A 12,975-nucleotide genomic window follows, 5' to 3' on the forward strand; every position below is an offset into this window, starting at 1 on the left:
GTAAATTAAATATGTCTAATGTGAACACAGAATTCTGATCCTATTATAGATGCTCAAAATCTTTGCATGACAGCGATTTAGATATCAGAAACTTAAATCTGTAACACGGCTCTGTGGACTTGAACTGAGCAATCATAATTGTAGTATGTAGTTACATATGTAGTAACATACTCAAATGTTTGTGTTTCAGTAATGATCTGTGGGTAAGCTAAATTTAGCTCATTTCAAATCTGTCAGTATGTATTCATTTGATGATATTTTTTCATTTTCATAATTTATTAAAATTTAGATCTTTTCAAAATCGTTTTCCAAATAAACTGCAAAACTCTTCAGCCCTATTGAAGTCTTGCTTGGCTTCTCTTAAGTTCATAGCAGAGACTAATAAAGATCTTGTTATTCAGAAGTTCACCCTGTGTTGGTAAGCCTCTCGCTGGCATTTGATTGTAAAATCTTGTAGCTGAGCCAGAACCTCAGCTGAGAACCTTTAGATCCAAAGGGTCTCTTAAGAGAGGCTGTTATCAGTAACACTGCAATAGCTTAGGCAGGCTTAGGCAGCTCCCTGCTCAGCTTGATGATTTTTGCAGTGCCTCTCCTTAGCTATCAAACCAGCTTTCCAGTGCCACATGTGTGAATGCCTTCATGTCAAAGAAAAACAAACAAACAAAAAAAGATCCAATGATTTTTTTGCAAATGCACAGTAAAAAAAATGTATTTAGCTGTAAATGCACAAGTTAATGTTTGATTTGGTAGGCTTTGATATCATCAGAATTGACTTAGGAAGGATTTAGGATACAGACAAGTCTGAAATGTAATCAGGAATTGCATACCACCTGAAGTTACATGTGTGTGATCAAAATACAAATATTTTACACAAGCTATGTAAGACATCCCTCTCTTAATCAAAGGCTTCACCTTTTGTACCTCTAAAATCTAAAACCTTTCTGAAGATCTGAATTTTAGACTTGTTTCATCCTCAGGACACTACCTATGCTCTGTAGCAGCAATGGGCTTTCTATAATTATAAGAAATAAATGAGTTTGTAATCTGTGTTGGTAAAACATTGTCTAGCTGTCTTTTTTAGCATGTTTAATGTATATTTACTCACACTATTCTTTGAAATTAGGTAGTTGTCTGACATCTGCAACTGATGAGATCCCAGTTGTTACCTTGACACAAGAAGAAATAATAAATGCTTATATTTGGCCTTGGTAGGTAAAATAACTTTTAAATATAATTTTTATTTACTTATGTCATCAAAAGGACAACTATTGTAAGGTGTGGCTGTGGTCAGTCTGAGAAACAGAACACTCAAACTCTTCTTTTTTTTTTCTGCTCACACTCCTACCACACTCACTGGAATGGATTTGAAATTGTATCCCCAGAGCCCACAGTTCACTTACTTGGTATCAGTATTCATTACAATGAATCACTTCGTTGTGATCTATTATGTGATTTGTTTCATTATTATGTGTTTCATTAATAGTTTGTAATACTAGCTCCCTTTGATGCCATCTCTGATTTATCAAGTGTAAACAATGCCTTCCTAATCTGTTTTTCTTTACTAAGAGTGGATACCCTTCTTCTGCAGCTGCCTTCCGTACTTGAAAATTATTTTCTCTACCTATACAGCGTCCAAATCAGGTGTTGGATTTGCTTCCCTGGATCCAGAGCCATGTACACAACTCTCTAACCCTTTCAATAATGGGACCAGCACATCAGAGGGCTTCATTTCAAGAACATCATGGGTGCTTACAGAACACTATACCAGGGCATTACACTTTGATAAGAAAATGTGAAATACCATATAACACCCACAAGCTCAGGTCTTGCTTGAAAGACATGCCAGTTAGCATATTTAGCTTGTGAGCAGTGCCAAATCCCAAACATGCTTCTTCCACATGATGTGTGCTGTGTTTGGCACAGAAGTCACTTAATCTCTGTCCCTTGCCAGTGGGATGATATTTTGAAAAATCGCTGGCCAAAGAAGGGGAGATTACAAAGGTGCCTCCTCGTGTGCACTCTGCTGTTCCTCCACAGCAAGGATGCTGCCCTGCTTTTTTCCTCCCAACACCCTGCCCTGGCTATGGAGAGCCTGGGCAGATTTTGACACTGCTGATGCTTCCATGGATGTAGCATGGAAAAGAGACTGCCTGGCTCAACAAGTAATTCAGGAATTGGACACACAGAGGAGTCTTGGAAGGAGCAGTGAGGTAACTCAATCAGCGGAACAAGCAAGGCTAGAGAGAAGGGTTTCACTTCTACTGCCTCTCTCTGTTGCAACCTGACTAAAGAACTGTGAAAGAATGCAGGCTAGAAGATTTTGGTGCTATTTTTATTAAACATTTGATTATGCACTACAGACAAAGCCTGAAGTTGGGTGCTCAAATATTTATCCTGTAGACAATATCATAGACTCTTAGAATTGAGTCTGAAAATGTCCATTAGAGTCCAGTTAACTCCATGTTTTTTCCTCATCCACCTCTCCTGGTGTGCTGTTATATGTCTATTATTAGGTTGATCTAGATTATACATTTCTGCCCTTTTAAGCCCTTAAGTGTCTCAGTTTCTTTTTCTGCTGATGCTAAGGGTTTGAAAAAAATATAATCATGTTCTGATTGGCTCACTGGACCATTTAGTATTCTCCCAGCAACTCCAAGTACTGTTTTTCTGAAACTCATCATACATAAGAGAGGATTCCTTGCTTTTAAGTACATATGAGCAGTTGTATTGCATCCATCCATCCTGTAGTTTGTCAGTTGTGGAAATGGCATGAGAGTAAGAAAAAAGGAAGTACCAAGTGCTCCTCTGAGTTCCTTTAGACATCTTGGATGAATGTCATCTAGTTCTTCATTGTTAGTATTTATAAATGTCTTTGCAAATATAAACAACCTCTGCTCACATATCAGTCTGAAGTGGTTGTTTGCACTTCTCCATGAAGAAAGGCAGTAGACTGGAAAAGTTAATAAAATCCTCTGTACTTAGCAGTGCAAAGTAGTGACGTAACTTCCTGTGCTGTGGCTTAACAGTTTTCTTTTGCTTGACTGAAATTAATTTTAAACAGTAAATCAAGAAGGGGAAAGAAAATGGGACTTTTAATTTTCTTTTCAAATTTTTGAAAATTCTTAATTACATCTTACAGTGTCAGAAGGCATGTTAATGTTTCCTTAGGCATTCTAGAAATGCTTTTCCCATTTATCATAAAATGTGATGTGCGTAGTATTTGGGGTTTTTTTTATGCACAATAGCAGCAAAAGAGTTGTGAGCATCGTAAAAGGTTGCAGGCTTGCTTCCTTACTGTTTTCCTATATCTGTCTTCTGCTATCATTCCTTATACATTTATGTCTATCTTTGATTATATATTTAAATACAAGCTATGAAGCAACTTGAAAGGTGACTGACATCCATTTCTAAATAATAAATGTAAATTTAAGAAATCCTGAGTAAAATCTTAAAAAAATCCCAAGAAATAATTTCTTCTTTCATAGGTAATTTAAAATACCATATGCTATCTTCAAAGCATGGCTATTCTCTGTTTGCTTAAACCTAGAATCAATCAATCTATCTATCTATCTATCTATCTATCTATCTATCTATCTATCTATCTATCTATCTATCCATCCATCCATCCATCCATCCATCCATCCGGAGTGTACAGTTGATTCTATGTTTCTAATGCTTAGACATATGGAAATATAATAAAACAAACTACAGCCACAATTCACCATGAAATTCAAGTATGGGACTAAAATGTGTTTGCCTAAACAATAAGGATATAATAATCATTCCCACTGCTCTGATTTATAGTCCTCCTTAATTTAAGTGTACACCTAAAAACCCCACGACATTGGGTCTCTTCCTTTGAGATCTCATGTGGTGTGTGGGTAAAAAAAATAAAATAATCTACAGCTAAAGACAGAAACCAATCTCTGTTTATACTTTTAAAAATAGATAGATTTTAATAATAATTTTTTAAACAGCGTACCGATTTATGAATGTATTTCTGATTTGTACTTATGTTAATTTGCAGAAATACTGTCCTAATTGAAAGGAAATGTATCCTCTCTTTGCAATGAAGTATCTTAGGTATCAGAGCATACAGTCCCATGTGCCTGTTTGAAGGAAGCTAGTTGGGCAAAAAGACAATTAAGTGTTTTAGTACATAAATGTTAAACACACAGCCTAGATTACAACTGCCACTGACGCCTGTGTGTACAGTTTAAACATAAATCTATTGAAAATACCTGAAACCTATGAACATCTTGTAGAATTGTTCTTACTTGATGCACCTAAAGAAATTGATTTCATGTGCATCTGTGCCTGAGGGCACTGTTTTAACATGGAAAGATAAAGCCAGTTGTATGGAAAATGTAGGAGTGAGACTATGTCTGAGTGAGTGAATGAGAAAATAAATGTTCATCAGATTCTCCATCAAGTCAGCCTAGTTTTGTGTCAAACACATCTAGACAGAAACACAGTGCAGGAAAAGACACTGGGTGCCTTTGGAGAGAAATTATACTAGAAGGTGGAAGGTAGGTAGGTAGGTAGGTAGGTAGGATCACTAGGGAACCCCTTAGGACATCCATTGTTTCTAAGAGGGGCTGCTCAGGAGCTCTGCTAAGCATTGCAAGCCCTGCCAGGACAGCAGGATTATGCACAACTCCTTCTTGATGCAGAACTACCCCCTAAAGGACTGACTAGAGTAAGAAAGGCAGGCTTTTGTGCCAGAATGCTTCCAGAGGGTGTCAAATCCAGGTACAATGATCTTATTCTAATGCTTCAGTTGGTCTGAACTAGAAGAAAGTGCAGAAACTAAAGCACTAAACTGCAATCGACAAAATACTGTCAAACAAAAGAAAATGGATTTTGGAATCATTTTGAAGGATGCATGCAAGAATTGATTAGACCTGTAGAGTATAATGATATTCTAATGGCAAAATGAGAGCTATACAAGCAAAAGTTCAAGTCTGCTTTGAAAGGGCAGTCTGTACAGCACAGCTAAAGAAGAGATGGAAAAACATCATTGTTAGGATGTGAAGAACTAAAAAATAGTTTAGAGTAAAGATAAGAGGATTGGAAGCTTGTTTCCTGGACATTTAGATTTGAGTTGATAATGGTCTACGGTGAAACAACAGAAGGACATACACACAAAAAGTATTCCTAAAGTAGACCAAGATTCTAAGGGGCAAAAAAGGGAAACAGTTGCAACTCAGAACAAAGCAAAAGCAGTGATAACTATAAAAATGTTTTCTTTAAAGAAAGGAGAAGAAAAAGAAAGCCATGAATAAAATCTCCTTCAGAGAAAAACTAACTTTGCATGAGAAATGAATGTACTTGGTTGTCTGTACTTGGTTTATGAAATATGTATTTATGTCTGCGATCTCATTTTTGTCCTTCAATTATATTTTGTAATTAATAATTTCTGAGGTTTAGTAACAACATTGCCTTGCTGAATACATGCTGGTTTGTACACAGTGTGTATACAAACACTTCTGGCCTTGATACAGCTCCACAGAAGTTATGCCGGTCTAACAGAGAGGAAATTTGGTTCTGTTGTTATTATCATTATTATTATTTGGGATCCTTTTCATTTGTTATCTTTAAAGTGAGAAAACAAACCAGAAGACATTCCTCTTATCAAGTATCAAACAGCCTTTAATTTAAGTTTAAATGTTCATCTATTGCACTGCCTTTCTTGTCACAGACAGCTATTGTTAATATGAAAATCAGTGTGAAAGAATATTATTTCCCTCTCAAATGCAACAGTAGCTGAATCCAAACAGAGCAAACCTAACCAACCAACAAAAAGAAGGAGAGGAGAGGAGAGGAGAGGAGAGGAGAGGAGAGGAGAGGAGAGGAGAGGAGAGGAGAGGAGAGGAGAGGAGAGGAGAGGAGAGGAGAGGAGAGGAGAGGAGAGGAGAGGAGAGGAGAGGAGAGGAGAGGAGAGGAGAGGAGAGGAGAGGAGAGGAGAGGAGAGGAGAGGAGAGGAGAGGAGGTAAACATATAGGAAAGAAATCGTAAAACTGTCCCCCCACCTCCAGCAAATTATCTTGCAAATTGAAGACCTTTCAGATTTAGAGGTCTGAGCCCACCAGGGTGAAGTCTTCCTGGAAGATGGGTCAGCTCCTAGTTCTATCACATGCTATCCTTTAGTGAAGTGGTTCAGGACAAATATACCAGAAGATTTGTTCCACATATGGAGCAGGGAGGGGAGGATGTGGGGACACGGCCTCAGCACTTACCTTTTCCAATGGCAAGCAGTGGAGTAGCCTTAAGCAGGATCCCTGAAGATGATGTACACTGAGACTGACACCATTTATGTTCCTAAATATCTCCTGCATTGCTCAGAGCAACTTTGTGCCCTTTTAGTATGTTGGACCTAGATCTCTTCCATTTTATTCTCTCCTTCTTAAATCTGACACCTTAGAGTTACTCTCTTACCCCACCTGCAGCCCAAGCAATTTAGGTTAGGATTTCAGCTCCAGGAGCACTGTTGTTCCCTTACTGCCACTCATGTATCACACTATAACCTCCATTATAAGTTTGTGGCATCTTTTAGACCTGTATATGTCAAACAGACTCAATTAAAGTAACCTACAGTGTACACTAAACCATTTTATTGAAGACATAACTACAAGAAGGCTCTGGGGAAACCTTATAGCACCTTCCACTACCTGAATGGGACTATAGGAAAGCTGGAGAGGACTTTTTACAGGGGCATATAGTGACAGGACAAGTGGTAATGGCTTCAAACTGACAGAGGGCAGGTTTAGATTAGATGTTAGAGAAAAAGCCCAACAATTACTGTGAGGGTGGTGAGGAACCAGAACAGATGGAGCCTCCCCAGAAAAACTGGGGAGGCTCCATCCCTGGTTGTGTTCAAGGACAGTTTGGATGGGGCTTTGAACAACCTAGTCAAGTGGAAGGTGTCCCTGGCCACAGCAGGGGATTGGACCTCAATGATCTTTAAAGTGCCTTCAAACCCAAACCATGCTATGAAATAGAGTAACACTGAAAACTTGTTGGTTATAAACCACAAACTTGCAGCTAAAGTAGCTTTATCATTAAGCACCATCTCTGCTCACAAGGTAATCCTGGAACCATAGAATGAATCATAGAATGCTTTGGGTTGAAAGGGACCTTAAATGAATATATTGTATTATATATAGGTGCTGACTGAATTATTAAAAGATATCTTGAGAAAGAAGCAATTTGTATTACAAGTCTCAGGCAAGAAAGATCGTGTAGATTGTAATGAGAATAAAACACAGGGTTCCAAAAGGAATAGAAATAAAGTGCAGTTATACCATTTTAACAGAGACTGCATAGCAAATGTGTATTATTTAAGAACAATTATGTGACAATGTAATTAAAAGACTCTTGTGTGATAACATGCAAAATAACTAGTCAAATTAGTTTCATGTGTGCTTTTCACCTTCCAAAGTTTGATTTTTGTGTGCTCAGCACTCTGAATACTGTAATGCATGCTGCAGTCTTTTCTTGAAATCTGGGATATACATCAGTAAAAGCTAATTTCCTAAAGGCAATTTTATACTTACCATGTACATTTAAGAGTTAGAAGGCAGATTTCTCAGCTGTCCATATGACTTCTTCTGTTTAATTAATGAAGTTAAAGGGACTATATTTAGTCACAGAGCTTAACATAACACTACCCTATCAGTCTCACTGCCGTTTCTATTAAGATATTCCAGCAACGTGGTTGAACGAACTCACTGCTCTATTTTAAGAAGGGAGAGGGCATGCTCATAAAATATTGCAGAGGCTTTAAAAAATTTTAAAAAGGTGAAGAGGTCAATTAGTTGCTCATCCCGTATGGTTGAAGATGCAGGAGGACAGAGAGGGCGGAAGGGCCAAGGATGGGCGGTAAATGCGCCCCCACCCCGCCAGCAGCCCGAGCCCTGTGATTCCCGTGTGACTCTCGGAGGCCGATGCTGGTGGCCTCCCGTGACCGGGTAGCCGTCGTTCACTTGTGTCCCCCGCCGGGCTCCGAGGGCGACGGCCGCCGCGGGCCGCCCGGGGGAGTCTGCGCTCCGCGGCGGAGAGCGGCGCCGGCTCCGCCCGGGACAGCTGCTCCCGACCTCAGCTGCTCCCGCCGCCCCGAGCCGGGAGCTGCCGGCGGAGCCAGCTCCGCTGCCAAAGCACCCGGGTGAGCTCCGAGCAGCGACCGCGCTCTGTGAGCAGCCGGGGCTGCGAGGAAAGGGGCGGGGAGCGGTGAAAGGCGTCGTGAGTTCGCCTGGTGAATTTTACGCCCAAAATGCGATTTCTCCAGGTGGCGGAATAAAACGGTGTCTCCTCACCTTCCCCCGAACGCCTCTGAGGCAGCGTGAGTCACGGCACAACCCGAGAACTGCATCTCGCAACAGCGTTTCACAAAGTTAGGGAGCGTCGGCAGCGCTTCCTACGGGACGGCCGGGAAGCGGCCGCCGCCCCGTGCGGGACCCGCCGTGCCGGGCGCTCAGCGCGGCTTCGCCGGGCGGGCCGGTCCCGCTGCGGGCATCGGGCGGCACGGCGGGGCACCGCCGCCCGGAGCTGCCCCAGTCACCGCGCTGGGGCGGCAGCAGCGGCGGCTGCCCCCAGCCCGAGGATGCCCGCTCGCAGGGAGAAGCCCGGGGGGACCCCCGCCCTCCCGGCCGCCCCGTCCGCACCCACCCGCGTTCCGCCACTCCATCCCCGCGCCGGCGGGGCAGACGCTCCCAAACTGTTCGGAGGACACCGGAGATCGGCAGCGGAGCCGGCGGCAGCGCCGCGACCCCCTGCTCCCGCAGCCCCGGCCCCGGCGGGAGCCGGCCACACCCCACCGCTCCCCGCCGACCCGCTCGCTCGCCGCCTCCGTGCCCACCTCCCCGGGCGGGGCAGCAGAGACACCGCCTGGCCCCGCCGCCGCAGGGCCCGCTCCGCACCCTCGGGGCAGCGCCGCGCCCTCCCCTCCCGGCCGCCGAGCGCCCCCTTCCCCGCCCCTGCGCCAGTGCCGGTGCCGGTGCCGGGCGGGGGGCGGTGGCAGCGAGGGAAGAGGGATGAGGTCATCCTCTTTCCCGGCGTCAGTCAGCTGGGTGGTGGCGGCGGCGGGTGCGGGCGGAGGCGGGCGGGGAGGCGGGTGCGGGATGCGCTGCTCCGGGCAGCGCAGCCCTGCCTGCTCCCGGCTCGAGCAGAGCGCGGCGGCGGCGGCCCCGGCACCGCCGGCCCCCGCGGAGGCGGCGGCGGGGCGGGCGGGCTGAGCGCGGCTCCCCGCAGACAGGCGGCGCTGCGGACGCGGCCGCCGCGGAGGAGCCGCCCGCGGGCGCGCAGCCCGGCGCGGAGCGGGGACAGGGGACGCGGGGAGCGGCGGGTCCGCGGCGGCGGAGGGCGGGAGGCAGGAGTCAGGAGGCGGAGGAGGAGGAGCAGGAGGAGGCGCGGGATAAAGGAGCGCTCGCTGCTCCCGCTCGCTCTCCAGCGGGGCTGAGGGAGGCATCATGGCCGCGAAGTCGGACGGGCGGCGGAAGATGAAGAAGGGCGGCGAGGTGGCGTTCACGCCGCTGCAGAACTCCGAGCACTCGGGCTCTGTGCAGGCGCTGGCCCCGGGGCTGCCCTCCGGCGCCGGGCCGGGCGGCGGCAGCGACGACGATGAGGCGCCCGGGGGCGGGTGCTGCAGCGGCGGCGGCGGCGGGGACGGCTCGGGCGGCGGCTCCCGGTGCTGCTGCTGCTGCTGCAGCGGCGGCAGAGGAGGAGACGGCGGAGGGGGCGGTGGCGGGGGCTCCCGGGGCTCGGGCGGGGGCTCGTCCTCCTTGTGCCTGCGGCTGGGCAGGGAGCAGCGGCGCTACTCGCTGTGGGACTGCCTCTGGATCCTGGCCGCCCTGGCCGTGTACTTCGCGGACGTGGGCACCGACATCTGGCTGGCGGTCGACTACTACCTGCGGGGCCAGCGCTGGTGGTTCGGGCTCACCCTATTCTTCGTGCTGCTGGGCTCCCTCTCCGTGCAGGTCTTCAGCTTCCGCTGGTTCGCGCACGACTTCAGCACCGAGGACAGCGCCGCCGCCGCCGCCGGGCACTGCCCCGCCGCCGAGAGCAAGCTGCTGGTGAGCAGCGGCTCCGCGGCCGCGGACATCGACGCCGCTCGCCCCAGCACGCCGCAGAGACAGGCGTCCACCGCCAGCAAGGGCAACGCCACCAACAGCAGCAGCAACAGCAGCAGCAACGCCGCGGGCAGCGGCGCCGCCGGTCCCCGCGCTGGCGGCGGCCGGTCCGCGTCCTGCGCCTTCTGCATCTGGCTCCTGCAGTCGCTCGTCCACATCCTGCAGCTGGGGCAGGTCTGGAGGTGAGGAGCAGGGCGAGGGCGGTGCGGGGGCCGGGGCTTGAGCCCCTGGCCACGGGGGAGCACGCCCGGCCGCGGGCGGGACTGCGCCCGGCGAGCGGCCGCCTGCCCCGCCTCGGGGTCCCTCCTGGGCACAGCGCGCCCCGGGCCGCCGGGGTGACCGGGCTCCCGCAGGGCTGACCGGGCGCGGGGGGCCGAGGGGAGCCCCGCCGGGTCCCGGAGAGTCCCGTACTGCACAGGTGACCGCCCCGGGAGGCGCCCGGCTGCCTCCAGCCCGCGCAGCGCCAGGTGCCCAGAACCACCTGGGAAACCTGCGCCGGACGCTCGGTAAAATTAGGGAACAGGCGGGGAAAAGTGGACATAGCCCGGTAACGCACATCTCCGGGTCTCCTCACATGTGGCCAGCACACCGTTGCCGCCAGTAGGGAACTTCACTGGCAGTGAGGAGTTACTTTCCCGTAACGCCCTGATGCCTGTTTTGAGATTTACGTGTACATATGCTGTGAACAGTCATCTCCTTGCTATGCATATCCATTTTCTACATGCGTGATGTATTAAAGGAATGCCTTCTAAATCAAAGTTTTGAGTAGCAGTTCTCAAAACCATCTGCAAGTGACGTACTGTGCATTATGGAAAGGATGTGCTGAAGTGGGTTGGGAAAGGCACTTGCTGGAAAAAGAGATGACATCATAGTTTTCAAAAGTAAACTTTTCCTTCAGTTTTAGCAAATTTCTGGGAAAGATTCATATGGAGGCTGAATGCCCTGCAAATACATTTAGTGCTGCCTGAAAAGGGCAGAGTTCAGAAGGTATAGTGTATAAAGAGGTAAAACTTTCACATAAAATTTTGGAAGATAGATGCTGTGTTGAAGAAGGTCATGCAGTAGGGCAAGTGCACTAAAGCAACAGTGGAAAATACCTTTTGTGTTTCTTGTCTGCGGATGGAAAGAAATTATGTCATCCTTCTCTTTCAGATACACTTGGGACTTTTTGCAACTACTTCATTAGGGAGTTTAATTTGTTGTTCCTGTAAACTTCTAATGCTGGTACTTTTAATATCTGTCTCATTCTTTTGGGCAAAGTCTGTCTTTTGCTCTGTCAGCACAGTATCCAGCACTGCTCAGCTCTGCTTGTGGCCCTTAAGCATGAAGGAGTCCAAACGCTGCTAGATACTTGGCCAAAGATCTTGGAATGCCACGACTAAGTACCTTTTGCTTTCCAGAGTATTTGGTTCATTGTAACAAATTCAATTTTCTAAACTTGTGAAACTAACTTAAAGTTACAGGTGTGCTCATATTAACCATGATGTGACTTGAAAGAGAAGAAAAATTTTGAACAAAAAGTGATGCTTTGTTTCAAATCTTGAATGCTTGTATGCTCCTTTATCTTCTACCTTCTACCTTGTTTAACACAAGTTTGGGACTTTCTGAATATGATGGGTTTTGTGTAATGTTTAGTCCCCACCCTGCAGAGGTAGAAAAATAAGTACAGTGGCTTAAATTGTACTCAGAAGTTTATGTTGATACTCATCCATATAGAAGTCAAACAGGGTGGATCATGCTGAGTGATAGAGGAGAGAGTTTTACAAGGTTTGGTGTCACGACTCTGTATTGGAGAACACAAAGAGCAGGGAGGGCTGTGGGTGGAGCAGGGTGGGATCCAATACTGTACAGCACTTCTGTCAGATGAGGTGGCTGGGATTTAGAGCTCTCCAGCTGCTTGCTTTTTGATGAAGCACAGTGTCTTTTAACACAAGATTTCCTCCTTGCAAAAGCACCTACTCCTCTATATTTAAAGCTAGATGAGTCTCTTTTGATCGTATGTAGCTTTTCTTCATGTTTTATGTGCAGCAGTGTAAGACTACCAGAATATTAAACTGATAAGGCATGTTAGAACATTATTTATGGTTTAGTCTGTTACACTTTTTAAATTTATTTTCAGTGAAACAGAGCCATCAAATTGCCTGTCTGTCAGTAACTTTGTAGTATTTATTTGCAGTTTTCCACAAACTTAGAAATTATATGGTCAGCAGTATGGAGTGTTTCATATCAGCACTTCATAATTGATTAAAGTGGCTCCATTTTAATTTCTTACATATATTCCTGATTAGGGAGAGCCTTTGGAGACATCTACAGCTAATAATCAGCACCAAAGAGAAGAGGTCACATCACACCCTGAGAAACTGTACATAAGCATGGTGTCAGAACTAACATGATCTGTAGAAATTTTCTGGAAACAGTATCTCTAATCAGACACTTAATAGTCCAGAACTTCTACTCTACAGTGTAACACTGGTTACTGCCTTGAGCAAATAGCTCAAGCTGTTTAGGCAGAAGGATGATCTAAAATGTTTTCCAGTTGCCTGTGTTTGGAGACTTAACTCCTTCTTTGACACAGCTGAACAGACCCTGCTGTCAGACAGGGGTACACGTGCTGGGGTCACCATCCCAGCAACTGACAAAACCTGTTACCCTTTGTTCTGTGCCTCTCATTATGTTTCTTATTAGCTTTCAGATTTTTCCTTTTTTTGTTTCTTTTGCCCCTGGTTAAAGCTCTCCTGTAGCTACATTTAAATTTTCTGTTACTTATTGCGCTGAATTTCCCCCAAGTAAAAATGACAGTAATATGTGTCTCATTTCTCTATCAGGGAATGAGGAGAAAGTTTGCTTG

At 46.5% G+C, this 12,975-nt stretch overlaps 1 protein-coding gene across 1 annotated transcript in view; it reads left to right on the top strand.

Moving 5' to 3' along the window:
• The first annotated feature begins 9,139 nt into the window (after positions 1 to 9,139).
• XKR4 (XK related 4) overlaps positions 9,140 to 12,975 on the top strand; it is a 228,020-nt gene continuing 224,184 nt past the window's right edge. Inside the window, exon 1 of the mRNA XM_054635390.2 lies at positions 9,140 to 10,309. Within this exon, the coding sequence (XP_054491365.1) occupies positions 9,468 to 10,309 (842 nt within the window). The 5' untranslated portion in view covers positions 9,140 to 9,467. The remainder of the gene's footprint in view (positions 10,310 to 12,975) is intronic.

Source organism: Agelaius phoeniceus, chromosome 1, assembly GCF_051311805.1.
Source record: "Agelaius phoeniceus isolate bAgePho1 chromosome 1, bAgePho1.hap1, whole genome shotgun sequence".
Taxonomy (NCBI): Eukaryota; Metazoa; Chordata; class Aves; order Passeriformes; family Icteridae; genus Agelaius; species Agelaius phoeniceus.